Source organism: Pterocles gutturalis, unplaced genomic scaffold (assembly GCF_000699245.1).
Source record: "Pterocles gutturalis isolate BGI_N339 unplaced genomic scaffold, ASM69924v1 scaffold14485, whole genome shotgun sequence".
NCBI lineage: Eukaryota > Metazoa > Chordata > Aves > Pterocliformes > Pteroclidae > Pterocles > Pterocles gutturalis.
The window spans coordinates 29,293-56,397 of NW_010143641.1; the positions used below are offsets into that span (position 1 = coordinate 29,293).

Consider the following 27,105-nt stretch of genomic DNA (forward strand, 5'->3'; position numbering starts at 1 on the left):
CACCAATGTGATTTAAGTACAAGACCATCTGCTAGTGACCAGTGTGAAGCAAGTAAAATTAGTGTGTGGAACAAAAGACCAGGGTATCATTTGTCAGCCTAAGGATATGGAGCTCCTGTTACCAATTTTAATAAGTACAGCAAAGTGTTCCCTCCCTCCACAGGAGTTTCACCATTTAAAAAAAAAATTAGTAATATAAAGAGCTATTGGCTTCCTACTTGGCTGTAGGGTGGAAATGTAATGACTGTGCAATTTTTATCTGAGTTTGATCAAATCTAGGCTACCATGTTCTTTCACAATAAGCTGGTTGCCAGCACGGGGACCCAGCTTGGCAGGAGGAATGGAAATGCTGTCAGAGTAGAAACACTAAGTTCACCTGAACACCATAAACTAAAAAAAAAAAAAAAACCAAAAAAAACCAAGTGAATCTGGGGTGACCAATTTCTGCCCTACCTGAGGCAGCAGCGGCTCTCCATCCTTCAGCCAGCGGTACGAGGGCTTCGGGCTCCCGCTCGCTCGGCATTACCAGACAACGTTTTCCTCTATGGCCGCGTGTACATCGCTGATTTTCTGAATCCAGTTGGGCTGAGCTGCAATGCAGAAGTAACGAATAAAGCCTTGTGTCTTTAACCCACAGCGTGCTCTCTATGTGCAAGCAAATGGCCATTTCTTTCTTTATTAACACATTTAAGAATTGGATTTTATAGCATGCTTAATAATTGCTAAAGATTATTTCCCCTCCCCCCCCGAGTCCAGTTCTGCTTTCTAAAGGTGGCATGTGCAAGATCAGCACCTGTTTTCATTTTATTAAAAACACTTTAATGAAAAAAGAGTAGCTTCAGAAATCCTGATCACTGTAGAAAAATCAAAGCAACAGTTCACGTGCTGCCTCAGAGGAATAAAAGGCACTGTTAGACCCCCCATCTTTCCCAGAGAGACATTTTCTTCTTCAGGATCTATATGACTTAGGCTTCAAAGCTCTACAATTTAGCATCCAACTTCAAAACTTGTAACTTAGAACTACCTCTGCATTGAAATTAAGGTTATTCCAGCAACTTAGCCCTGTATGGTTAGAGGTGCTACTTCAGGTCCAAATTCTCATTCTTGTCTTAGATTAGGGCCATATCTACAAGTATTGCCATAGAAGATCTTACACATGTATGAAAAATCTTTGGACTCAATAGTTGTATTAACGACATTGAACAAAACTAGAAAGCCCAAAAGCAGATATCGGAGATGCATTTTGGTAGAATTTGGTGAAAAACAGCACTGGCAATTTTCAGACACTAATGAGATTATATTTTTAGTTGTGTTTCACATATTTTTTATCAGTTTGCTGTTGTTTTTTGTTGTTTTTTTAAATACAGCTTAAGCTTAGCCAGACTCCACATGAAAATCAAATTCTGCCAAAACTGCCACGTATTTTTGGACCTTATATGAAACCTCTGACTTTCATATGTTACCTTCAAAAACCCCATCAGCCTGGATATATCTACAATACTTTTCAGAAAATCCCTTTTAAAGAGAGAGTGACTTCAGGTTTATAATGGTCATTTGGCCTATTCTGACATAAAAAAATCCAAGAGACTGAGCAGGAAGATATTACCAGCAGAGGTCTCCAAGAACCTGGTTAACTTTTTCCCATGTAATCAGATAACAAAACAAAACAAAACAAAAAAAAAAAAAAAAGACTACTCAAAGACAGGTGAAGAACTTTATGTATCTCGTTTGGGTAGGGACAGGGGCCAGAGAAAGGTCTGAATGGATAAATTAAAAAATATCATGTCAAAATGGTAAGTTCAACATGCAGTTGGTATAAAAATACCTAAAATATTGGTATGTCTACCGTGATGTGATGCTGGATACACACATTCAGAGAGCAGAGTGCCTTTTAAATGTGAGTTCAGGCTGTGACAGATGTGCGCTTAATCCCACCCCTACCACACTGCTAGCTTCCCTTCTCACCGTGTCTACAAACAACAAAGCACAGAAGAAAGCCGAAGAATTTTGCACAGCATCTTAACTCCAAGGGACTTGCAAAAAAGTAGAAAGGCAAACTCAACGTAATGACAGAGCAGAAGCAAAAGAAGCAGCTGAAAAGGAGAGGCAAGCGGTGTTTACTTGTCTGACTGCCCCTCCTGCCCCTGTAATATTTTAAGCTTGTTTATTGTCTGTATCTAAAGAGATAGGAAAGGGAGAGTGTTTAAATGTGGGAAGATGAAAGTCAATTCTGTCATCTGGAGTAAGAACGTTAACAATTCCATCAAACCGAGACACCCTGTGCAACTGCTGCGGGTTCTGTGGCTCAAGGACATTTGCAAATTACTTGTGAATTTACATATTTACTATTCTAACAGCATCCGACTCATAATTTTGAAGAGAGTCTTATGATACCATTAAAGGAGCTCTATAAAACCACACAGATCTATTTGCCTTTTTGCAGTACTGAGTGTTTTACTGATTTCCCACATGAAAACAACACAAAAAAAAAATTCAGACAAAACAACTGAAAGCAACCTGTAAAGCAAGAAAACCCATGAAAGGCAAGGTGGGCTCTGTAACGTAGAAATGTAAGCTATGAAAGAAGAAAGCCAACTCTCGTGTCAGGAGAAAAGAAAATTCAGTACTTAGCCTTATTTCAGGCAGACTCCTCAAATAAGGAAAATTCTCACCCAATGCAGCAAAAGACTTTCCCTGTCCAGTCTTTCTGCTGTACTTTGCAGGTTACACATCTGAACTCCTGCCCTAAGGAATGGTGCTGAGATTCAAACGGTGCTGGAAGTGCTGGGAGCTGCCACCCCGCCAGCACCTCCCACCTCCGTGCAGCATCCCCGAGCTGCAGCCTTGCCCTCCACCACTTATTTAACGGGTTAAGCTTTCTATCCTACAGCCATTTATGATGCAGACAGCTACAGAACAAGCACAATAGGTCAAAAATAAATCTCAGTGAAAACCAGAGGAGTCCCTTGTTTCACAGGAGCTTTGTTCTCTGCTGCTCTTTGGGAGACTTTTCTAATTAGGTCAACCTTTCCTTTCAACAGTTCATTTCAGAGAATAGCAGGCACGCTCTTGACTTAATCTTGAGTAATACACAAGGGTTGGTTCATGTAGCAAATATGTTTGAGCCACCAAATGAAAGTCGCCATAATATAATGAAATTTGACAGCCTCACATTGGGGATTGTACCAAGACGTGGTAATGTGACACAAGATTTCAAGCATGATAATTAAAATAATTCAAATAAGGAGATGAAATTGGTTCCATGCTACAAAGTTATACAGCAACATTATTTGAGATAATGACAAGGTTTAATTTGTGACTGGTAGTAGTATTCTAGAAAAAGTCCTTTGGATCATTTCAGCGGTGCTAAGCAAAGAGGAATTCTTTCACATGATGGGTTTGGAAATATTTTGGCCCTATTAGGAGTATTTAGATGTTACTGGCCTTGGCTGGAAACATCTCAGAGGATAATCTGGTGCTGAAGAAAAACATTACATGGAAGCTGATTAAGAATTCATCTGAGCTGCAAGAAAAATTCATATGCTAAATCTATAAAGTGGAAGAAAAAGCTTAAAAGTAGAAGCAGGACTCTTACATAAGGATAGTTTTCAAGAAAAATATCCCCCCTCCTAGTTGATGAGAGCTGTCTGGAATTTGTACTCAGGGAGACAGAAGAAAAATAATGGCAGCAGTTAGAAAAAGCCTGCTCACCGTTGATCACTTTCCAGTCTCCACCAACACAAAGTGGGGCATTTTAAACCAGGTGATGAGGACAGTATGCCCAAATATACTCTTACTTCCTAAGACCATAAAATCCAGAATGAGTCTGTCCTTTGGAATAAACTGAAAGGCAAAAGTAGGCACTGGGAAGCTGGACCAGAAATCATGTTCTAAAAGGCATGTGAAAATGAAATTACACAGCTGGTGACAATGCATCGCATCAGAAATGAGTAACGAAACCAAAGAATTATGGGATCAATGTGAGAAATAAAACAGAAATAAACCTGCAGGACTTTGCAATCGTCTGTGAGTTGAAAACAACCAAAAAAACTAAAGCAAATGAGGTACTAATACATATACAGAATCCGATTCTCGGTCAGTGTATATTGATTTCAATGTTCCTAAGCCAATTTATAGCAGCTGATGCCCTAGAGCAGGCTGTGTAATTCATCATTAATGCCAGATGAAAGGCTGAATGACTTGTTCGTTACTGTATCTATTCTAAGGAGATAGAGACTAAGCCCAGGATCAGAAAAGTCTGAAGACCAGAAAGCCAGGCATAAGAAGAAAGAAAAACAGATGGGAAAAATACATGAGTAAGTAAAAATAAACAATGCAGCCAGTGTATAAGGTTTGTGCAGACAAGTGCCTACGTCATACTGGTCCACATGGGGATATAGCTTCTGTAAACAAAACCCATATGTCCCTCATTTGCTATCCTTCCCAATGATCACAGGAATACGAAACGGGACTTTAAGTTATCACTTTTCCTCTTGTCTTCCTTTCCTCCTGACCTCTACTGCCAATTAAGAACTATTTGAAATCTATGCAACACATCAAGCTGCGCAAATCCTCCACCAAAGTAATTTTGGGACTAAAATATTAAATATCTGAGGAAAAGAAACAGAAGAAAACTTGAAGGAGTTAACCTAGCTGATAAAATCTGCTTAAATTGTCCCTACCTCTTATTTACCCCCTGTTCCATAGGCTATTCTGCACCATTACATGACTTTCTCGCCAGTTACGCTGGGAACCAAAGGACTGTAGGTATTACAGACACGTTGATAAAGACAGTCCTTGGGGATTTAGTTATTTTTTTATCCCTGATGCTCTAGACTGCAGCTACCCAGGGGAGTAAGGAAGATGTGGGATGCTCTATGAGTAGCCTTCACACTTAGTTTCTCATACCTGTTTCTATTTTTGCTTCTCCTGATGGAGAGCTGTTTTTTCCAATGGAAAATTATAATAATTTGAGCACTTTTTTCTGAATCTCCTAAAACTGATTTCTCTACAACAATGTTTCCAACAATCCCTTGGAAAAAGAAAAGTGGAAGAGGAACATGCCTGTTCTCTGTGCAGAAACTTGTTCTGGATGCATGACTTCCCTCGGGCAGCAAATTATTCCAAACTCAAGAGTTACATCCTCATGCACTAAAAGTCTGAGGAAATGCATATTCCACTGGCAGGAGTCGAGACATCCTCCCTCGGAGCAGTGATTTTCCCCAGGGTGAGTGCAACCATTGCTCTCAAAGCCAACCGTCTTTTTCTGGAAGGACAGATTTGGCTGCTGTCAAGTGTTTAAGTGCTGGTCAACCAAGGGTTAAATCATCACAACATTCTGCAACAACACAGGATTTGAGAATGTTCAATAAAATGAACATGGAGATGCTTGAAGGTGAGAAATCAATTGACAGTGTATCTGCGTAAGAGGTAGCAAACTGGGTTTTCTAGTGAGGTATGTAAGTTATAATAATAATAAATACTTGTCCTATTTATATACATTTTCTTGTACTTTTATCAGTCCAGAAACTAATTTTATTTCAAATGGCTTTGAATTTTCAGCAAATTCTTTGTGATCTGGGACCTAAACGGAGTAGAGACATACAACTGCCTGATTTTCACTTATGCAAATTTCCTGTTTAGACCTCTAACTATAATGAAGAACACAATATGATTTACATGAGGGTGTTTTACAGAGTGGCATAAAGCAGCTTTTGCACAAATAAAACACAGGCCCACTGATGAAAGGGGGACTCTTTTCACTGCAAAATTAAGGCACTGCATAAATTCCTGGCAGGACTTAGATTTGAGAAGTATTTTATCTGAAAAGCAGCCCAGCCAATTAAATGGCTTCTGCTGAATATCTTACAAAACGCTCCAAAGAACTGTAATTAGTTACAAATAAGTCTGTCTCTCTGCTAATGTGGATGCTGCTGTGCTGGCACTTTAAGAAACCATTTTAACTGCAAATTTTTAACTCTGGCTTGCCAGCAAGGTGCTGGGCACAGACTGATTGAGCTCAGGCCAGAGAGATGCTGGAGGACACTGGACCGACACAGAGTCAGCACTTGCATCCGTGACAGCCAAAACTGTTTTGGTACTTGGGTATTCTCCCTCTCTTCCAGGATGTGTAAGACAGTGTTGATTGACTGGAAAGCTCAATGCCATATTGCAGGGTTCTGGCAGCCATAGGTTCCTGGCGGTGGGGCAGCTCCTCACCCCCAACACCCTGCCCCTACTGGAGTGCCCATTCCCAGCCTGGCAGCCTCGCCCAGTGCTGCTTTCTTTGTGCTGTTGCTCTCAGCTCCATTGAACATCCTATTTGGATCACCTTGACCAGCAGCTATTTTTCCTGCCTTTTGTTATTCAGACTACACGTGTCATTGGGGTGGGGGATATCAAGATGTTTGTTGTCTCATCAGAGTCAATACAGCAAAGTCTAAATGCACGCTGAATCGGAGCCCAAGGAGTAAACACTGGCACACCATCTCATTTCACGCTTCACCTCTAAAAAATACACTCGCGTTTCAAAAAAAGTCCAGGAAAACAATATGATGCTGTGGTGGTATGGAGACCTTCAACGACAGTCAGCAGGCAGAACCTGGCCAAGGGATGTCAGTGGAGTTGTAGAGCGAGGGTCACAGGAAAAGTGTTGAGCACAGGGATGAGCAGCCACAATACCACCTTATGAGCTTGTTGTGCTCATACTTCTGCCCATTGCCTCTTGTCCTATGCTGAGGACAACCTTTGGGTTGGGACTGTCTGTCTGGCAAAGGAAGACCTGACTGAAATGGCATCTAAACTTAACATGAATGAAACGGCATCCATGATAATAATAAATAAGCATCTCCTTGATGCTGGTTTTATGAACGAAAGGGCAATTCCTTTTTAAATGAGCTACCTAAGGTAATCTGTTTACTGTACTTCTGCCAAAAAAAAAAAAATCTTGTTGGCATTGCTTTTTGCTCAGGATATAAATCTCAGCCTTGTGGAGAGGGTTATCAAATTTAAAATTTATGAGAAGCCAGATTAAAAATAGAATCAGGTCAATGGGAGTGCTTCCGAAATGCTGTGGATCAAAACATAGCTGACAGCGTGGCTGTCGCGTTCAGTGGAGAAGCAGACACTGGGAGCAGAGGTGCTGGTGCAGCCGGTGCCATGGCCGTGATGTGCTCCGGGGCTAACGCCAGCTCTGGTTGGGGACCTCACCTGCCTCAGCCACAGGGACTGAGCTGGCACAGGGCTGCTGGGGAACAAGCTGCAAAGTCCGGAACGCAGCAAGATGTGCATTTAGCATGGCTGCTAAATGAGGGTGGAAAAGAAGAGGTTTTGCAGTTTAATTTGCTAATTCTCAGGAGCTAATTTGAGGTACGTGGTATCTGGTTCAGAATGGCAGACAGAACAAGAGACTTGCTGCAAGAAAACAAGTGATGTGTCGTTCAGAGTTATAATAGTCAAGAAAACAGGTATAAGTCACTGGAACTGCATTAACATGAACATGTTTTCTATCGTGTCGGTCTATCTATCAAGTAGGACATACACCACTCAGAACAAATGCTTTTGGAGAGCAATAAAACAGCCTGTTGCAGGGGCTGAAAGCACAGAAAATGGAGGAAGAACAGATCTTGCACTTTTAATTAACCTTTCCTGCTGCAATGAGAATGTCAAACAACTTCAATGTCACTGATATGCTAACAGAAGAAAAAATAAACATTGATACAAGAATGAAATACAGCAGAAGTCAACCTTCCCTGACAACTTGCAGGAGCACTGAAAGAAGCTGACAACGGAGGCAACGCTGGGTTATCTACAGAGAGCAGGCAAATTTGAATTTCATTTTCTTTTTCTTCTTCTTTTTTTTTTTTAATACTATGCAAAGAGGCAGATAACTGGGTTTAAAGGAGTCATGCCGTTAGAGCCAGATTGTGATCTCTAGGGCACGTGTCGTGACAGGGCACATCACTGCGTGTGGGCGGCATGTCCGACTGCCTGTATCCCATCCTACAGAGCTCTCCTTTCTCTGGGTGCCAGCTCTGACCCACCAAAAGCAACTTCAAAAGCTCTGCCAACATTACAGTTGTATTTCAATAATGACATAACACCTCTCAGCTTTAAAAAGAAAAATGATTAAGGAAAATGACTTTCTCTCAGTTTCAACTGTTCGTATAAAATGCTTAGAGTAAGTTACTTTCCCTAAAAAACTTTCACTGCTATAAGAAACTCCATAGCCTAGCTTACAGAAAGCAAGTTTTTCTATGAGAGATCTGTTTTCAGTACTAAATGTCTGCCAAACACAAGTTATCCTTGAAAACTGAATACTTATAAATGAATAACTCATCATCCTCAAGACAACAAGGACGGTATTTTAGTCCATTATCTTTAAAAGCAGTAACTAGCACAGGTGTCAGGCTAACACCTCTCCATAAGGAACTCCTCTGCTCACACAAAGAAAAGCAGATGTAAAGATAGTTCCCAGCATCACAAACAGAGAGAGAGGATGCTCCTCTTCCCAGTAAATCTTGAGCTTCTTTGCTTGAAATGCCATCCTGAGTGTGAAAATCAGCACCATCCATGGTGGCAGCTTTTGTGTAGGATCTGCAGTCCCCAGGGATGGGATCCAGGCTGGTAAATTCATTATAATCCAATTACTTAGATTACAATTTAATATATGCAATGGTAGGAGGATACCAAAGGCTCGATTTACTGCTTTGCAAGGAAGGCAGGTTTGGCCGTGGGTTGAGCAAAACTGTACAGCTGATGAGTCTTTCATTTACTGTCCACATGGGGAAAATCAGGAGAAAGATGCATTTTTTGATGAATGTAAAAATAAATCTTCAAGTCTTTTGATTGAAAAAGAAAAAAGTTTGAATCAACCCCAGATTATTTCATTGACATCAAAGATTCCACTTTGTTCTTGTTATTTCATTCCTTTCTAACATTTTCTCATTTTACATTTGAGTCAATTTTAAAATAAGAAGTTTTCATTTGAAATGGAAGCCTCAGAAGTTCCTATTCCTAAATGAAATGTCTTTTGGAAATATTTCAAATTTTAAAATATCTCTATATATGCCTTAAAAAAAAAAAAAATTACTCAACCAATTCAATCCAGTTTTGCCAGGAGGGTTACTTCCCAAATTCTTTTTCTGCAGCAAATTAACTATAAATCAAAAACATTCTTCTCATCTCTGGAGTTCAACCCAGTTTTCCCTGCTGACAGAAGTTGGGCCCTCAGGAGCACTTGGGGGAGAAAACACTGAATTTCTCTCCATGTGTTCGATAAAGAACAACACTCTATTACGCTCCAGAAGATAACAGGGCAGCAACAAAAGACTGATTTTTATGATGGTGGGGAGGTCTCTGCACACTTGCATGTGAGGTATGTAACCTGCACCCTTCTCATCTCCAAAAAATATCCAATAGAAACTAAATACCAAACCAGCAGCCTGTTCGTACCTCTAAAAACCCTCTCTGTGACTCTTCTTCACCTCTCTGTGGATAAATCCACAGCACGTCAGAACAGCTCAAACTTTCCCCCTGTTCATCCCCTAGAAGCATTTACTTTGCTTTGCAAGACGGGGCTGTTTCCAGCAGAAATTTGGGGATGAGCAGACATTTGTATCAGGATCAGACGCACCAACACACCTTCTACTTAACAGAAAAGGCCCACGAAACTTAAGTTGTACATTTTTACTGTGCTCGGATCAATGGCTGTGATGTGAGTCTACGAAGAGCAGGTGTGGGCAGAGAGGGTTCTATCAGCTCCAACAGGGTTAAACCCCAACTTTCCAGGTAGTGCAACCACTGATCCCTCTTGAAAGCAGTCCTTAATTGGTTATAAGCAATTAACATTTATTAACACAAGCTTGGGCAACACATACATAAAAAATCCCAATTTGTAACCACACCAGAATACCTGCTTTACCCTCACAGCCACAAAAAGGCAAATGAGCCGTCTGAAAGTGCTTTCTGCATGTCACCGTGCCAATGGCCTTCCAGCGATGCGCTTTTGTTCCAACTGCTCTGATTTGCAATTACTATGCACCATTCAGACAGGTTTTATTTCAAATTACACCCTCTTGGAGATGTGCTCTTTGTAAAATAATTTTTAAAGTACCCCACAAAATAACTTTCTCACAAAATATTTACTGCATATTGCACTTGATACAATAAAACCTCCTGAAAGTAGGCAGTCTGCTTACCATAGAATGTCAGTTGTCCTCGTGCCACGTTTTTTCCTCTCACATTTTCAGCTACACACTCGTAGAGTCCAGCATCTTCTTGCTGAAAATTTGGGATTTCAAGGAGTCCACTTGATCTGTGTCTCCTGGCTTTTCTGGGTATCTGTTTCCCATCTGCTCTCCTCCAGCTAATTGTAGGAACTGGGCTAAATAAGAAAAATAAAGCAAAATAAGACTCCTAGAAAAAGCTATGGGTCTTGTCCTGATAAGCTCTTGTGTGATCAGCTTAATGCTGTTTCAAGTTTAAGGATGAGGAGGACATGGTCAGTCTGAAGACTGTGCAAGATCTGGAGCAATTTTATTATGGGTGGCTTATATATAATATGAATATACATATGTATACCAATTGTGTATCACTCACATAGTCTTAAAAGCAGGAGATTGTATATTATAACAAATGCTGTTTTGACAAAGTTGAATTCGGGTTTCTGCTGTGACAGTACATCCATCTTCCTACCAGTCCCACGTTTGGATTTTGGAAGAGTTGCTAGTATTTAGAAACAAGAGATGTTTTTTAAGTATTGCATGAGTCCTCAGAACAGGAGATGCACAAACACATCTTTACACGAGAAGTTACATCTTCTCTCTCCCTTGGGAGTTAATATTTTTGGTGAGCAAAGCCCATGCTCCCCAAGCCCTTTGTTATGAATGCTTGCAGTAAGTAACTTCTGCTGAGGAAATGGAAGCATCAGCAAGTTTGGCAAACTCTGCAGTAGAGCACTAGGAAAGTGAGAAGCTAGAGGAACAATAATAATGGATCCAAACTTACTTCCCCAAGGCAAAGCACTCCAGTTTCACCGTTGTTCCTTTTGCAGACGGAACCGTTTCTGGGAACTGCACTTCTATTTTCGGCTCGTACTCTCCCATCACCCCTGTGAACATAAAGTAGATGCTAAGGCTTGGTTGAATTTTTGCAATAAATTCGCAAGTGCTCCCATGCCAGCACAGAACTGTTCTATACATCATTACTTGCCCAATTAATCCGTTCATTTTAAACACGGCCTGTTTCTAACAGCCATGTGGTGTGGGTTCTTTTCCCATTTACTGCCACAGGAAAATCTGAACCAGTGCTCAACACCATCTGCCAAAGATTAAAATTTCTTCATGGCTCTGTTACTTTTTCCTTTTGAAAATTCAGGATTTTTGCAGGTAACTTGTGAAATAAGGAAAGCAATAAAAAGCGAGGTTCACCACCTTCTAGAAAATAAAATGCAGAACAAATAGCCATTTGAAAAGGTTTTAAAAGCACTGGAGCTAATCAAGGCTTCTATTAACTTCAAAGATTTAGATGCACAGAGATCACAGACTCTTCGGGTAATTTATTTATTTTTACTGGCCCAGTAAATCACGTATCAGGGCAACCTCTTTATGAAATTGTGTTTAAAAATTTGTGCATATAAAAAAGCCATTATATTAATGTCAAAGGGCTACATTTCTAGTCACTGTACTGTCTTAAAAACCGGCACATATAATTTCTCCAATAGTGATTATCAGCTAATTGATGACTGCCGTTTAAATCTTAACTGCGCGGCACTTCCTGGCTGTTGGCCAAGCCCGGGGAACGCGCGGGCTGCGAGGCAGGAGTAGTGCTGGAGCAGACCAGATGAATTACACCAGTATGCACACATAGAGAAAGGAGATAGCACGAGTAAAAATCAGAAAGCACAAGTTCGCAGAGATATTCAGGTAAGTCAGGGCTGCTTAGGGTGGCCTCTGATTGCCATGCTGCTTTCTGTCTCTCCGCTTTGCAAAGAGGGCCTTTTTTCTTTACTTTTTCATGAGTTTTAAAGCTGAAAAGCTCAGTACGAGGGCATACATCAAGGCTACCTTTACTCGTTGACCTGTATATTACCCGTTCTGGTGCAACAGCAGGTTACATCATCTTTCTTCCAACCTGTTAATTGCAAATAAGCATTGCTGCTACATTATATAAAGAGCAGTTGCTGTGCAACATTGGTCATCCAAATTAAATGCATTTATTAATGATATGAATAATCTCTCCATAGCCATGTCCTGGCCAGCACATAAAGCAGGAAGCTCATGAGTCTGTGTCAATGCTCCAGCATTTACATATCACACAAACAAGAGTTACAGGGCACACATTATCCTTCTGCACATTAACACTGCAGCCCTGAAGGGCTGGAAGTGTCTGGTACAGTTAGTAACATGGAAAGTCCTCCCTGTTCTCCCCATTGTGACTTGCTAAATATTCAGTCTTGCCTGAATTTCTCCAGAATCCATGATCAACTTTTGCTGGGCAAGCTTCAGCAGAGACACGAACAGCTCCTGCCCCGCGGTGCCCAAGGGCAAGGCTGGGTGGGAACGTTTTGGGGGCAGCAGCACTGTTTTGCTGGTACTAGAACTTACTGAGATCTTTTCCCAGAAGAGCATTTCCATGATCTACAATGAAGACTGCAAATTTGGCAGAGGAAGAGCTTTTTGAGGATATGCTTCCCATGAAAGCCTGACCGGATTCAGGCAGGTGCCTCACCTTGGAAGATGCTGGCTTTCAGGTTGGAGACTCACCTGCCGAAACTACGGTCTCCATCAGCCTCAAACCTCATCCAGCCTGGTCTTGAACACCTCCAGGGATGGGGCATCCACAGCTTCTCTGGGCAACCTGGGCCAGTGCCTCACCACCCTCATAGTGAAGAATTTCTTCCTTATATCTGATCTAAATATCCCATCTTTCAGTTTGAAGCAGGAACTTGGTCCCCTGAGGCAAAGCAGGCTGTGAAGTGTGACCCTAACAGGCTATTTAGGAAATTAAGGCAGAATGCATTATTAATACGTTATTCACCTGACAGTGCAGCAGACAGGAACTGGAGGGAGGAAATGGCTTTTTTTGCTTTCTCTTCACTCATTCCTCTTATTGTTCCCATTTCTTTCCCTTGGGCTGGGTCTGAAGAGCTCTAATCCCAGGGGGACAAAACCGCACACTGGGATGGGAAGGCTACCTGGGGCTGTAGGACGTTGGCTCTGGCCACCACTACCCACAGCTCTGCTGCTCGTACAGCTGTGAGGGCAGATGTTTGACCAGCATTACTGTAGACTCTAACACTTAAAAATCAGGAGTCATATCTGGAAAAATCACAAGGCTCCCACTGCAATTATAACCTACTTACATGTGTATATATATATATATATATATATGCTTCCCCCTGCAATTATAACCTACTTACATGTATATATATATATATATATGGGGTATGCTGTGAGTCCTGCCGTCTCTGCTTTATAGGAGAAACATCAGAGCAGTTGAGATATCTCCATCCTGAATCCAAGACCATTGCCATGCAGAGAGTCCTTATTAGGGTGATTAACATCTGACTTAACTATGCAGGTGGAATGGACGGAGGAGAAAATAAATAGACCCTGGGTTTGTAGCTTGGAGAATGCTTCCAGTGTCATGGCACATCAGATGACTTACATGTTTGCATTTCAGAGGCTTTTGTATTTTTCTTCCAATTTCAAAGCTTAAAAACCTGCTTTTGGAATTCAGAAGCAAGCTAATTTGTCTGAGGAGATGATATGCATTTCCTGACAACACCTGTGAAATGTTAAAGTGTAATTGGCCCATACAGCTGCCGCTGATGGTGATTTTATTCCAGGACTATTTCAGTTCTTTCCTACTATTACTGTTTAGTTCTGATGTAAAAAATCCAAAGTGCATTTTAAAGAGAAGACGCAAAGTACTGCAAGAGCATCAGCTCTCAACACCTGGGTGCTTCTAACAGGCTTTGGCATGTGTTTGCTGTGCGGGTGGGATTGCCCAGAGGGTCCCGAAGCTGCTGCAGCGGCAGTGGGGATGGCACCCCTGGGGGACACGGTGCAGAGACTGTGGCCTTGATGGGGACAGGGCAGCCAGGGGCAGACAGATGATGGACACTGGTTTATTAAATGGAGGAGACAGCATTACAGGTTTGTTCCCTTTCTTCCTCTCTTCCAGTCCATATCCCATGGGGAGCTGCCAGAGAGCTTGTTTGGGACAGAGCCACTCAAATTTAAATTATTTTTCTGTCCAAGCTGCAGGAAGTGCTACAATCCTAGTGGACACCTTCCTTCTAGGCTCTGGGATCATTCTCAGCCTTTGGTGCCATACACATCTTGCTATTTATTTTACTTCCCAGCATGCAGACAGCTCAGAGAGCCCTTTCTCTGCAACAGGAGGTACTGGCTGGTAGTGTCAGGACTAACTCCTGTCCCTACAGAACGTAAGCCAAAACCCAACCTCAATGCCTCAGGAAATCTAGAGAACCATAATATCTTTGTTTTTTTTCCTTTTATACACTAGCTCTTACGTGATGTGAAAGGGGAGCTGGTTGTCATTCCCGATGACCTGTGCTGGAATACGGGTGCACATTTCAGGAGGACAGGTCCCAAACCACAGATGTGCAGTTTCAGGACTGCTGCACTTCTAACATATTGTCTTTAAATCTTTTATCCACCTGCACTGCAAGCACCCTCTCAGCCACAAATCAATACAGACACATGGAAATATTTAAATAGGGGGTGATTGCATGCATTTGTGGGAGGGAATTAAGAGGGACAGAGGAAAAATACCCTTTTCCCAGCACACCCTGTACTTTGTACACCGTATTTGTCATCATCAGATAACCTCTGTCCACAGAAGCAGAGAGTCTGAGCTCACACCGACAGCTGCCTTGGCACAGGCTGTTCCTACCGTCATCCCCTAACCCTCTATGATACTTATCTCTCCAAGGAGGAAAAGCTGTCTGAGGATAACTAATGGGATAAGAGGCACCTTCTCCTTCCACAGCACAGTGACAGGGAAGGATCCTGAGTTCTGCCAACCAGAGCATGTACCGCGGGTTACAAAAACCCATTGCAGACATCAGGAGATTTATAACTACAGAGCCTTGCAGGTGAAAACAAGGAAAAGACAAGCACAAAAGGCACAGGTGGGGAAAGTAATCTGCCTACAGGATCTGATTTCATCCCCTATGCTCCGATCTTTTACAGATTACAGCTCAATAGCCTGGCGTTGTAAAGCAAGCAATGCTTGGAAAAAAAACATGTTGAAAAGCTGTTTTTCCAGGATGATTGCATTCAAATAGAATAACCACAAAGACAGCAGGTCTTTGACGTAGAAAGCCTAAATGATTCACAACCGCGTCTAGAAAAATTACTGCCATAAATTGAAGAAGAAATGTGAATAGAAACCTCAGGGTTCTCGTGGGTAAGATTTCAGCCCTGTGTATGCTGTCCTGCACACCCAGACCTGCTCTGGGGGAACGGCGGCTGCTTATTACTTCGATGAGCAGTTCAAACACTGGCTACAGTGAGAATACCCACCACGTCATTTGTACACATCTGTTCCAACAACTTAAATTCTTGATATCGAACAGCATAGGGTCAGCCAAACTGAGGATCTGAATTCTGTTTTTTCCTTCAGCTCTGGAATTGGTAATTTTTAAAGTTTTTTGAGTAAGAGATTATCATCAGCACAAAAGGAAAGAGTTTTCTCCTTTTCTCTCTTCAACCGAGTGTGAAATAATTAAAAAACCAAATACAGGTGCTAGTCTTAGTTCTATGGGGCCAGTATTCCTTTTGGATAGTATCTTACTCTACCATTTGTTTCTTTCAAAATAACACCCTATGTATCAACTACAGGGACCCATAATTAATTCTGCATGACAGCAAAAATGTTTTGCACTGTAAAAATAACTTTGACTTTTGAGAAAAACAGAAATTTCACAAGGAGATTGTTGCAAAATACCCAGATTTTTTTTAAATTCACAAAAAGTATTTCAATATGAAGCTAAGCAGGCAATAACTTAGAAACTTTTAGCAACAGACAATTTTACGAAGGTGCTTTGGGGGAGGTCAGACTGTCCTGGCTGGGATGTCAGCCCTCAACCCCTCCATAACTGGGGGACTGCGGGGGGGACAGGGGACACCCCATCCCACCTTCTGAGCTGTCCCAGGGCCCCCTCAGTGGCAGTACCCTGCTGCCCAACCTGGGTGGCAGGTGGAGGAGCAGCTCAGTACATGTACACCAATTGGGAGAGGTACATTATGAACTTTTCTTCCACTTTAACTAATTGAAATTAAATGGAACTGAAACATTAATTGTTGATGAGCTAGCCTCAGAGTCTACTAATTTAATGATAAAGTGTTGGAAGGAAAGTAACATGCCATATATATTAAGATGTACTGGACACATCAGATATGAATATAAAAGATAAACAAGACAACTTGGCCAGTGAAAATATGATGTGCTTTGCATTTTACTCACGTCTGTTGCTCACACTTCTGAAGCAACATATATAACGTCTCTTTTCAAGTGTCATACTGCTTTATATTTGGATTTCATAGGGTTACTCTATGTGGAATGAAAAATTGAGACTGCTGGATTTTTAAAATGAAACTTGCCTGTAATACTAGGGCAATCCTATTTTAAAATACAAATTCAGTGCAATAGTATCTTAAAATACACATTTAGCCCACATTCAGCTTTCGAGTACAGCCATCTTTGGCTCTACAGATACTCCAGCACCTTTCCTGCTTACCTCGGGAATGTATTCCCCAGCCCCTCAGAGGTTCAATTAAAGTTTCATATCTTTAATAAACAGGAGAGTGCACTTCAAAGAAATCGGAGAACATTCCTGCAAATTACCTAAGGAAGGCAACTGATCCCTGTAAATAAAGCAGAGTGTGTGGAGGAGTACTGCAGTGGGGTTGAGCCCTTGGCGAGGCATTTAGCAATGATCCCAGCATCAGCCCCACCTCAGAACAGAAGACAACATCAAGCTTGATTGTGATAAATGGAAGCCCTTTCAGCTAGGTAAGGTTTGCATGTAAGTCCTGTTAATGTAATACTTAACAAATATTTCAACACTGAAAATGTTAGTATGAACGTTAGAGTTTTGAACCCTGGTGAACAGCAAAACACCACGCAGCCACTTGCTCACCCTCCCCCCTCCCAGGGATGAGAGAGAGAATTAAAGGGGTGAAGGGAAGAGACTCATGGGCTTAGATAAGAACAATTTAATAACTAAACTACAAAAAAGCTGAAAATAATGTTAAAACCAATTATAATAATAATAGTTATATACACAAATAAGTGATACAAAGTGATACTGCTCACCACCTGATCACCAAGGCTCAGCCTGTTCCTGGCTAATGATCCTAAAAATCAGGGAGAGTCCCAAAACCACAACCCAGGAAAAGAAGTAAGAGCCTGAGAGTCCAAGACAACCCTGAGAGAGGGGCGATCCAGAGAGAGCCAACCCAGAAAAAGCAGGAGAGCGCCCTTCCGGACAGACCCCCGCCTCTACACTGGGCATGCCGTGCATGGTATGGAATAGACCATTGGCCAGTTTGGGTCTCAGTCTTAAAACTGAGGTCGAATCCTGGGCTGGTCACTGGGGCTGTGCTCCCTCCCAGCTTCTCCTGCCCCTGCAGACACGGGCACAGCAGAGAAGCTGGAAAGTCCTTGACTGTCCTGGCAGCAGCTCTAACCATCAGTGTGTGATCAGCTTCTCCTCAGCACAAATCCAAACACAGCCTCACACTGGCTGCTGTGAAGAAAGGTAACTCTGTCCCAGCTGAAACCAGAAGAATGAGACAAATTTAAATATTCCTTTCTATCTTTCATACATTAAATGTCTTACTCTGGACTCAGAGGGACAGATTTACTTCCACTGTGTTTACAGAAATGCAGCAGCCCCTAGAGCAGATTTGGCACAGACCTGGAAAAGCAGCCATCTTCACCCCTCCCAGCATAACTGTGGGGCCTTCTTGTCACTAGCGATGTTTCCAAACTCCCCGTCTGCAGAAACCAGGTTAATGTGAAGGGGATGGCTACAGGGAGGAGGCTGGCAGAAACCAGCCCGTATTTCACAAGCAAGGAATTTTTGTCCAATACCACTAGGTGACAATGGATCTTTTTCTGGAAGAAGTTTCTAATAACGCATGTCTATTTCTGGAACAAATGTCCTAACTCTTATCCTTTAAGCAGACAAATTTTAATTAATTTTACTTGGAAATTAAGATGCAAATTTATTTTTTTTATCTACTCAAAAATGACGATGATACAAATCAATAGTCTGTATAAACTTAGAAATCCTCGTTTGGTTTCTTCTCGCTTTTTTGTATTATTCCACAGACTACTAAAAATAGTTTTCTGCTCAGAAACACAGCCTGAGCTAACAGTTACTGAAACAACAAAGTGCTTTTGTTCACTTTTGGGCTGCATAAAATGAGCAAAACTGTAGTATATCCAAACTCCAAAGTCTATTTTATTTCCTGTCCTTGGCCAAGCGCCGCTTTTTTAATTCAGGTTTTCCTTTTGTAATTATTGCCTAATACCAAGAGTTGTTCCAGTAGTGGGAAGCGCAACCTCGGGCACAGCATCATATACCCCACCACCGCCTGTGACTTTGAGCCATGGCTCAAGCAGAGGTCTCCAGCCTCACTGAATCTCTGTGAAGAGGAAAATCTCTCCCTTTGGCTCCAAAATAAATGTTTCAGGCCATTTCTGAATTTCTGGGTGACAGCCAAAGAAAACAATACACTCCTCCAACCCCAGCCCCCCCAGTACCCCTCCAAGTCCTACCGTCATTCCTGAGAATGAGCGGGGTGGGGGGACCCAGGACCCTGCTGTTGGTCACCGTGTTCGTCACCACGCACGTGTAGTTGCCCACGTCAGAAGCTTCCACCTTTGCGATGTACAAATTCCCGGTCTCTTGGGAAACGAAGCGGCGATTGTCCTGGTGTACGAAGGTCGGGTACTCGTTGAAGATCCAGGCATAGGTGAGCTCTGGAAGCACAAGGTACCACCACGTCAGTGCCAGGGGGCACGGTCCCATGGGGCACTGGGCTCCATCTCAAGTCAGAGCTAAAGCCCTGAAAACAATTGTCTCCCTCCACCCTTTGGTTAGCGAAACTGGATATATCACAGCCCATGAAATGATAAAAAGGCTAACATTTTGCAAGTTCTCATCTTTATGGCTACAAATATAAATTTCCAACCGTGACACTTCCGAGCCTGCGCAAGGATCTAATATTCTTGTTGCTTCTTCAAGTTCTTCCAGTCCAGAACATAATGCATTTTACAAGAATCTCACCTTTTTGTCATGAACATTTCAGCTTGACTCATGACTTTTCTTTTATTCTTTCTTATTAATTTATTTTCCTTTAAAGATAGTTTGGAGGAGGATCTGCCAAGCTGTGTTATCACACACTACGTTTTATTCCTTTGGAATTTCTGAATCAGCAAAATACTGAACGCTAAATTAAGCATCTGTAATCTTTTGTATGACTAATTAGATAGCACTCCGTGTCTTATAAGGTATCTTTGGAAGCTATTTGAGCAATAAAAAAAAATAAGTGAGAGAGATCCACAACTGGTTGCAGAGTTTGTAAGTGAGGTTAATGCAATACAACCCCGTTATATTTGCTTAAGACAAATGCCCAAACATCCTGAAAATTCTTGAAGAATTAAAGTGAATACACGATTGCTGTAGTTTTCTGAGGGAACACTAATTATACTAAAAAGCGTATTCTTGGTTTAATACTCTAATGAGCCACAACTGTAATTGACCTCAACTACCATCAGGTACTTTGGAAAATATATTCTGCCCTCATGTTCCACTGTTTACATATATAAGAGGCTGAGTGCAGATTGTTGGCTTTTATTTATTTATTTTTAACAACAAGATTATAAAATGCCTGCTTAGATTTTTAGGAAGATATGATAATTATGTTTATGTGGGAATATCTAATCATCATATTTGCACATGTGCATCTAATTATAAGTAACCTCATGCTGATGTCAAGAGGATACTCAGAGCAAACAAGGTACCACTTCTCAGCTGGCTTATTATTTTCTGCAAGTAGTTAAGTTTTTTTTTTAATTTACTCTTGGTGAACAATTATCTTGCTCCTCCAGATCCATCCAGCAATAGGCAAATAAACACCACTGCCCTGGAATGCACAGAGGCATTTAAATTTGAGTGAATCTTCACACAGCAGGTTTCCACCAAAGTGCCTTGAGCTCTGCAACACGACAACATTTTGCCTTGACTGCGGAACGGTGAAGTGAACCACATATTCCTCAGAAAAAGAGAGAACTGGAAGGGTCTTTCTGGATCAACAATCCCCCTCCCACCCTACCCTTCCCCAGAAAGTTACATAGTCCTATTCATAAATACATCTCAGAAGCAGCAAAGTTTTTGGCTCCTACTTTTCTGTTGTAAATTGGTATTCCATTAATTGCTAAGAACACTCTAATTTCCAGGTTAAATATTTTCATTGCTAGTCTATAGCTCTGTGCTTATGGGCTAATGATGCCTTTAGCTGAAAGTGTTCTTGCCTCTTCGCTGGTGAGAGCCATCAAGAGCCCTTCTGCCTTCGTTTTCAAGACAGGCTTTCCAATCTTATCATCATTATAGTAGCTTTTCCCAGCATTAGTTAAAAACCTTGAATATTTGTGGCATTTGAACTAAGTGCCAGGTTGGAAACCCTGGGTACGCAGGTCACAGGAGAGCAGAGAAGGCAAATGTAAAGTTGTGCTATAGTAAAGATGTGTGACCAAAGAGAGCACCAAATGGTGATGATCTGGGATTCCTCCACCCAGAGGACTCCAAGGCAAGGGATACTAAAGAAGACCTATTTCTAGACTGCAAAACATCAAAATCTCCCCAAAAGCCCTCTTCAAACTATTAATTTGGCTACATAAAACTGAGGAACATCATGAAGATCTGATGTTACAACTCTGCCTTGCTTTCATTGCAACAAATCATTGTCCAGAAAAATACAACTGTCTGAACGACACAGAATTAGATATTAGGAGCAGTTCATTATTGCTATATAATATTTAAAACCATTGGATAATTCTCTCTCTCAAATAACATGGGACTGATGGAATATAGAGCACAGGGAATAACGCAGAGTGGAGCATCTAAAAGTGCGTTTGCTTGTAAATAAATACTATATCAAACTCACTTTGATTTCCTTAGAGAACCTAGTGCAATATTTATGGCTTTTCAAACTTGACGGATTTCTTTTGATAAGGTTTCACATACTAATTGCTCTGGAAGTGATAGACAGTTCACATCCCATAGGCAATTTGTAACAACTGTGTAAACAGACACTTAAAATGCAGCCCGAGATGGCTCCTGGTGACTGTGCATGATTGAAACGTTTACCCAAGTTACAGTCACAAAATCTTTCAGTCCAAAGAATGAGCAGTAACAGGCAATTTGCGGTTCTCTAATTACACATTAGACTCTACATCCTTGAGGAATTTATTACAAACTTCTCCTTTCTACTTTGGGGCCCTTTTAATGTAATTTTGCCAAATTTACAACGCTTTTAATGTCCCCCCCTTTAAAGCACATTCAAGTAGGTCTCCCAAGCACAGAATATTATCAGAAGATAATATGAGGACAGGCTGAAAGAGTTGGGGTTGTTCAGCCTGGAGAAGAGAAGGCTCTGAGGAGACTTAATAGCAGCCTTCCAGTGCCTGAAGGGGGCTACAGGAGAGATGGGGAAGGACTCTTTATCAGGGGGGTAGTGATATGACAAGGGGTAACGGGTATAAGCTAAAAGAAGGTAAATTTAGACTAGACATTATGAAGAAATTTTTCACTGTGAGGGTGGTGAGGCAGTGGCCCAGGTTGCCCAGGGAAGCTGTGGATGCCCCATCCCTGGAGGGGTTCAAGGCCAGGCTGGATGAGGCTTTGAGCAACCTGGGCTAGTGGGAGGTGTCCCTGTCCATGGCAGGGGGGTTGGAACTAGATGATCTTTAAGGTCCTTTCCAACCCAAACCATTCTGTGATTCTATGATAAGATTTCTGACCTATATTTGCTGGTTTTAAAGCCAAGCATAAACTCTGCTAGCTGCAATCCCACCTGCCTAGCTACCCACTACAAAGACCTGTGTCATACTTTGACACCGTACTTTTCTTCATTGCCCAAATCTTGCTCTGCATGAAGAGCCTTTTTTCACCTACACAAATCCATGCTGGCGGGTTACACGCACTTGGGTTCTTGGAATACCCACACTACCACCGCAGGTACAGGCTAGGAGGAGGGAAGTAGATTTCTTTTTGCCAAAAGAATGCACATTTCTGTGCACAAGGTCCTAAATTGCCAGCTATTTGCTCTACTGGTGCAGAGCAAAGACAACAGAAACACGGAAGAGTGTCCTAAATTAGTTAACATCACTCACCTATTGCAAAGGAGCCTATGGAAAATTTGGGCTCGTGAAGAGCAGCGGAGGTAATGGTGGGGAGTACACAGGCCTGTTGGTATAAGCTCAATTTGACTTTGGCCGAGATGGATAGTGGAAGCGATGGGCACAAGCACGCAGAGCTTCCCAGATCAGACACATGGCAGCAAAGCCCACTGCCCACCAGCAGACCATCAACCTTTTCTCCACAGTCCCTCCCCTGCCACTGCAGTAGAGGCTCAATCACAAAGATAACACAACACACTCACCATCAATATTTATGTCTCTGGGCTAGTGATGGGCAGGAGAACACGGCAGGCAGCACATGGCAGGTAGGCTATATGCCTCCAACATCCATCTATGTGACATCGGACAGGAACAGTTGACTCAGAGCTCCAGTTTACTCAAGTTACTATTTGCAAAGTTGCTTTACTTAATGACAATACCAAAAAAAGAAGCCAGAAGCCTTTTTCTTCACTCCTTTTGTCCCTTTCAGAGACTCTCTCACATCAGTTGCTCCCTCCATGCACTACAGTGAACCCTGATGCTCGGGTTACCTCTGTGTTTCAGGACCAAGTGTACTAACCACAAACACGTACCCTGTATCACATACAGATATCAATGAATATTTAAAAATAGAACCCCAGGCTTCTGCCACTATTGCATGGCTAAATATCACGGTTTAACAAAATCGAGGGCAGCCAGCAGTTGCCATCAACTTTAGTTATTAAAAAAGAAAATAAATTATTCAAGCCACTTGAATATAGATTTTGGACTTGAATTTAGATTTATGATAACGCCTTTTCAATTTTATTATCAGAGTGCAGACAAAGTGTTTTTTTTCCCCCCCAGGAAGAACTGTTCTGAGCTGCTTGCCAGGGCACCAGCAGAGAAACCCGGCAGCCCTATGCCACCCCGTAGGGCTTTTTTTTTTTTTGCTCACCAAAGCATGCAGCCCTCCTGAGTCTGCTTTTCCCGATCACATTCAGATCTCATCATTTTTCTAAAGCATTCGATGATAAACTCTATCAAAGCAGTAGTCTCTCCTGTCCCGCCCCCTGAATACTCTCCACTGAAGACAAAAAACAGAGCTAAAGACACTATACCTTTTAAACTTTCTCTAAATGACAGAAAGTGGTGAAAAAAAAGTTAATGAAAGCTGAACAGAAATTCTCTAACAATAATTATTATAATTAGACCATATGGTTTGCCAAAATAACATTCTCTGGTCTTCTGTCTTGTCACATGCATACTATCTTGTCTTTGCCTTGCCTTTGCCTTTTAGTAAAAGAAACTCCTGATTATTTTTTTTTTTTGAAGTCTCTTCCATAAAGTCAGGGCTGCCACTTAAAAAGGTCTTTGTAGCTATTATGGGAAAAGCTATTAAAACATCAAGATTATGGTAACCATAAAGCTGAAAAGAAGAATGAAAGATTGAAATCAGTATTAGCCAAAAAATGGGGATAATTTATCATTTTTAATAAGAACAATGTGGTACAATACACTATTTTTTATAGGCTTTACTGAAAGTTACAGAGATTAATCCAATCTTTAATGATTCCTATCCTTTCTATGTTATCACCTACTAAGTCACTCAAGTTGGACAGGTGGGAACTGTTTTCCAGTGTGAAACAATGATTTGCAGCATTTCCTGTATAATCTTAATGCACAAAAATAAGGCTTCATTTCGCATGGCAAGAAACAAATATGAAATTAAGGAAATTAAGAAAATCTTTCCTTCTTACCAGTCCCAAGCAACCCAAACTATAATTGCAGTAGTAGAGCATTTTGGAAGAGCAGTACATAATTTTGAGGCACTTTGAAATAACAGCTGAGGCTCATCGTGGTATGTTATAAACAACGACAATTTAAAAAAAATAAAAATTGAAATTTAATAAAATTTAATTTTAATAAATTTTCCTGAGAGGGTGGTGGGGCGCTGGCCCAGGTTTCCCAGCGAAGCTGTGGATGCCCCATCCCTGGAGGGGTTCAAGGCCAGGCTGGATGAGGCTTTGAGCAACCTGGGCTAGTGGGAGGTGTCCCTGCCCATGGCAGGGGCTTGGAACTAGGTGGTCTTTACGGTCCCTTCCAACACCAACCATTCTGTGATTTTATGATTAGAGAAGCTAGTGCAAGCATGAGTCCAGACCTTCTTCACCTTCCAGCATTTGCTGCACTCCAGGCTAGGAAGTGCCAAATGTTCACACCTGCTATTTATTTTATGTATTCAGATACTAAAACAACATTTTACCATACAAACCCCCCACCACAGCCCATATCTTCTCCCTCTTCCAGCCCATAAAAGTAATTCACATTGCAAAGTCATATCCAAGTCTGGGCAAGACAATTTTCACTTACACAGAAAAAAGGTAACGTTGCTCTGAATGGTGTGAGGGAAGAACCGGGCTATCTGCAGCTTCAGTCGTCTGTGATGAAGCCTGGTGCAAAACTTCACCCCGCAGAACACGAGCGTGGTACAAACCCTGGCACATGCAGGAAGTGCCCCATTAACACGACCTGCACATGCCTCTGTGCCTGCACCCTGCCACAGGCTGGAGCGGGTAATGTCTCCGTCATGTTGGATAAGCTTCATAAAAAAACCATTTTTGGTGAATAATTTGTAGACTTTTTCTTACTCTGATTGCTTGCATTCCTTGGTGTTCAAATTTCTCTTAACTGGTACTAACAGGGTGTTTTCGTGGCTATGGTAAATTTGGGCAATGATAAAGTGTAACTGATTATCTGACAAGTGTTCTGTGAATTCATTCTTATTTGCTTACTAAATTTTTCTGACTGCTTGTAGGGGACATTCATAATTTCAAATTTCACTGCGATTTGATTAAGTAATCAACATCTGTAGCCCCATGAATAACACAACATGAGCTGGAAAGGAGGCTCAATGCACTACAACACACTGCCTGAGAGTTCACTGGGAAAAAGAAATATTATCAGGGTAAGACGAATCCCTGGCACAACATACCATGCAGGTGGCCCTACCCAAACCCCCAAGCTCCTCTCCACTCATACCAGTCATCTGCTGGGAACTGCACTGCAGTTTCTGATCATTCTTCTCTTTCATAGTTTTATCTTAGTAGTAAAACTAGATGAATTATGCATTGTACACTTTTTTTTTTTTTTTTTTTTGGTAGGCCTACAGACCATTTCATTGCCCTGCTAGCACTTTGGATCAATGTCTTATCTTCTCGTCTTAAATAATTGCTGAATAATCTAAAGGAATCAACATGGATGTAAACATCCCTCAGTAATTCTCCCCTTTACTCTGTGCTCTGCCCTTTCCATTGCACAGGGCTGCCCAGCTACTGCACACCGCAGCTTCTGTGCCTCAAATGCGAGCTTTAATAAAAAGAAGAATGAATTAACAGATCAATCTATAGTTAATAATCCATTTTTGGATGAACCTCCACCTTTGCTAAAACTAACGATGCGGTTACTGAGCAGCTGGCCGGTCATCCCTTTCTCCACAAAGAAACGTGCTGTCCTTGCCAGATGGGACAGGAAAAAAGCACATGCCTTTCATCTGTGCTATAATATTAGTGAATCCATTTGTGGAATTTGACCTGGAACAGAGTGAAAGAGCCTCAAGTCACTGCTGTCAGTGGTAACATGGTGATGATGGGAATCATCATAAAGACACGAAACCATGGAAGGCAACGAACAGACTTTGAAAGGTCATCTCTCCAACCTGAGGCATGGTAACTATGACATCTCGGAGGTTTTTCAAGCTTGCTCTTACAAACCTCCAATGATGACAGTGTACAACGTCCCCATACCGTCTAACAGGGCACAACACACACCAGCAGGGAACGGGACTGTACCACGAACTGCACTGCCAGCGTCTCCCACCCAGGCACTCGAGGTGACTGCAAGTAGCTTCTTTCTACTTCAAAGTAAATAATTCTTCTTGCAAACATAACTGTGCCCATGTGTTGGGCTGTGTCAGTGCTGGTTTATGGTAACAAAAAACCTGGGAACGCATGTACACATATGTGCACAAAAATCCAACCAATGTACGCCATTGCCAACACCGCCTGTTGCGGTTTGCCGCTCTAAACGTGCTCACAAACAATGCAAATGTACAAACTGATGGCATGCACATTAATGAGTCAGAAGAATGAGGAAAACGTACAAATCAGACACGTTCTGTGTCAGACTCACCCCCACAGCAATTTGCAATGCATGCAGGGCTGTGATTGCTTCCCAGTCCCTTGACTCCACAATCTCCCAGTTTGTAGAGCTTCACGTATGGGTAATTAAAAAGGTGAGAGGTCTTCATTACCTGAAGCCTAATCAATAATCACCTGTATCTGCTGCATCTCCATTTTTCTGTTTCTCCAAAATAGTTAAATATTTGATGGCTGTACACACCTGACCTGCCTTATCTCTTGCAAACAGCCTCCAGCCCCAGTCGATGGCTGGCTATGCCGGCTGCTGTGGCACTGGGAGCATTAATGACTACTGCACCGTGCCGTCGGGGATTTTGATGAATTTTTAACTTGAAGTTCCCTCAGGGAGAAAAATCAACAGCAGAATTTATCTATGACTGAATGGAAAGTGTTACGAGATGGAGAGTCCTGTGCTGTTGTATTTACTACAGCTAAATACAAAAACCTATTTCAAAAATGTCTGATGGGCAGCAGACACCCTCCC

The 27,105-nt window shown here is 41.8% G+C and overlaps 1 protein-coding gene across 1 annotated transcript in view; it reads right to left on the reverse strand.

Moving 5' to 3' along the window:
• The window catches only part of LOC104470041 (contactin-4-like), a gene marked incomplete at its 3' end in the record, with an annotated part of 81,973 nt that overhangs the window by 23,777 nt on the left and 31,091 nt on the right, over positions 1-27,105 (reverse strand). Inside the window, 4 exon segments of the mRNA XM_010084819.1 lie at positions 454-590; positions 10,200-10,384; positions 11,008-11,110; positions 18,820-19,023. Of these exon segments, the coding sequence (XP_010083121.1) occupies positions 454-590; positions 10,200-10,384; positions 11,008-11,110; positions 18,820-19,023 (629 nt within the window).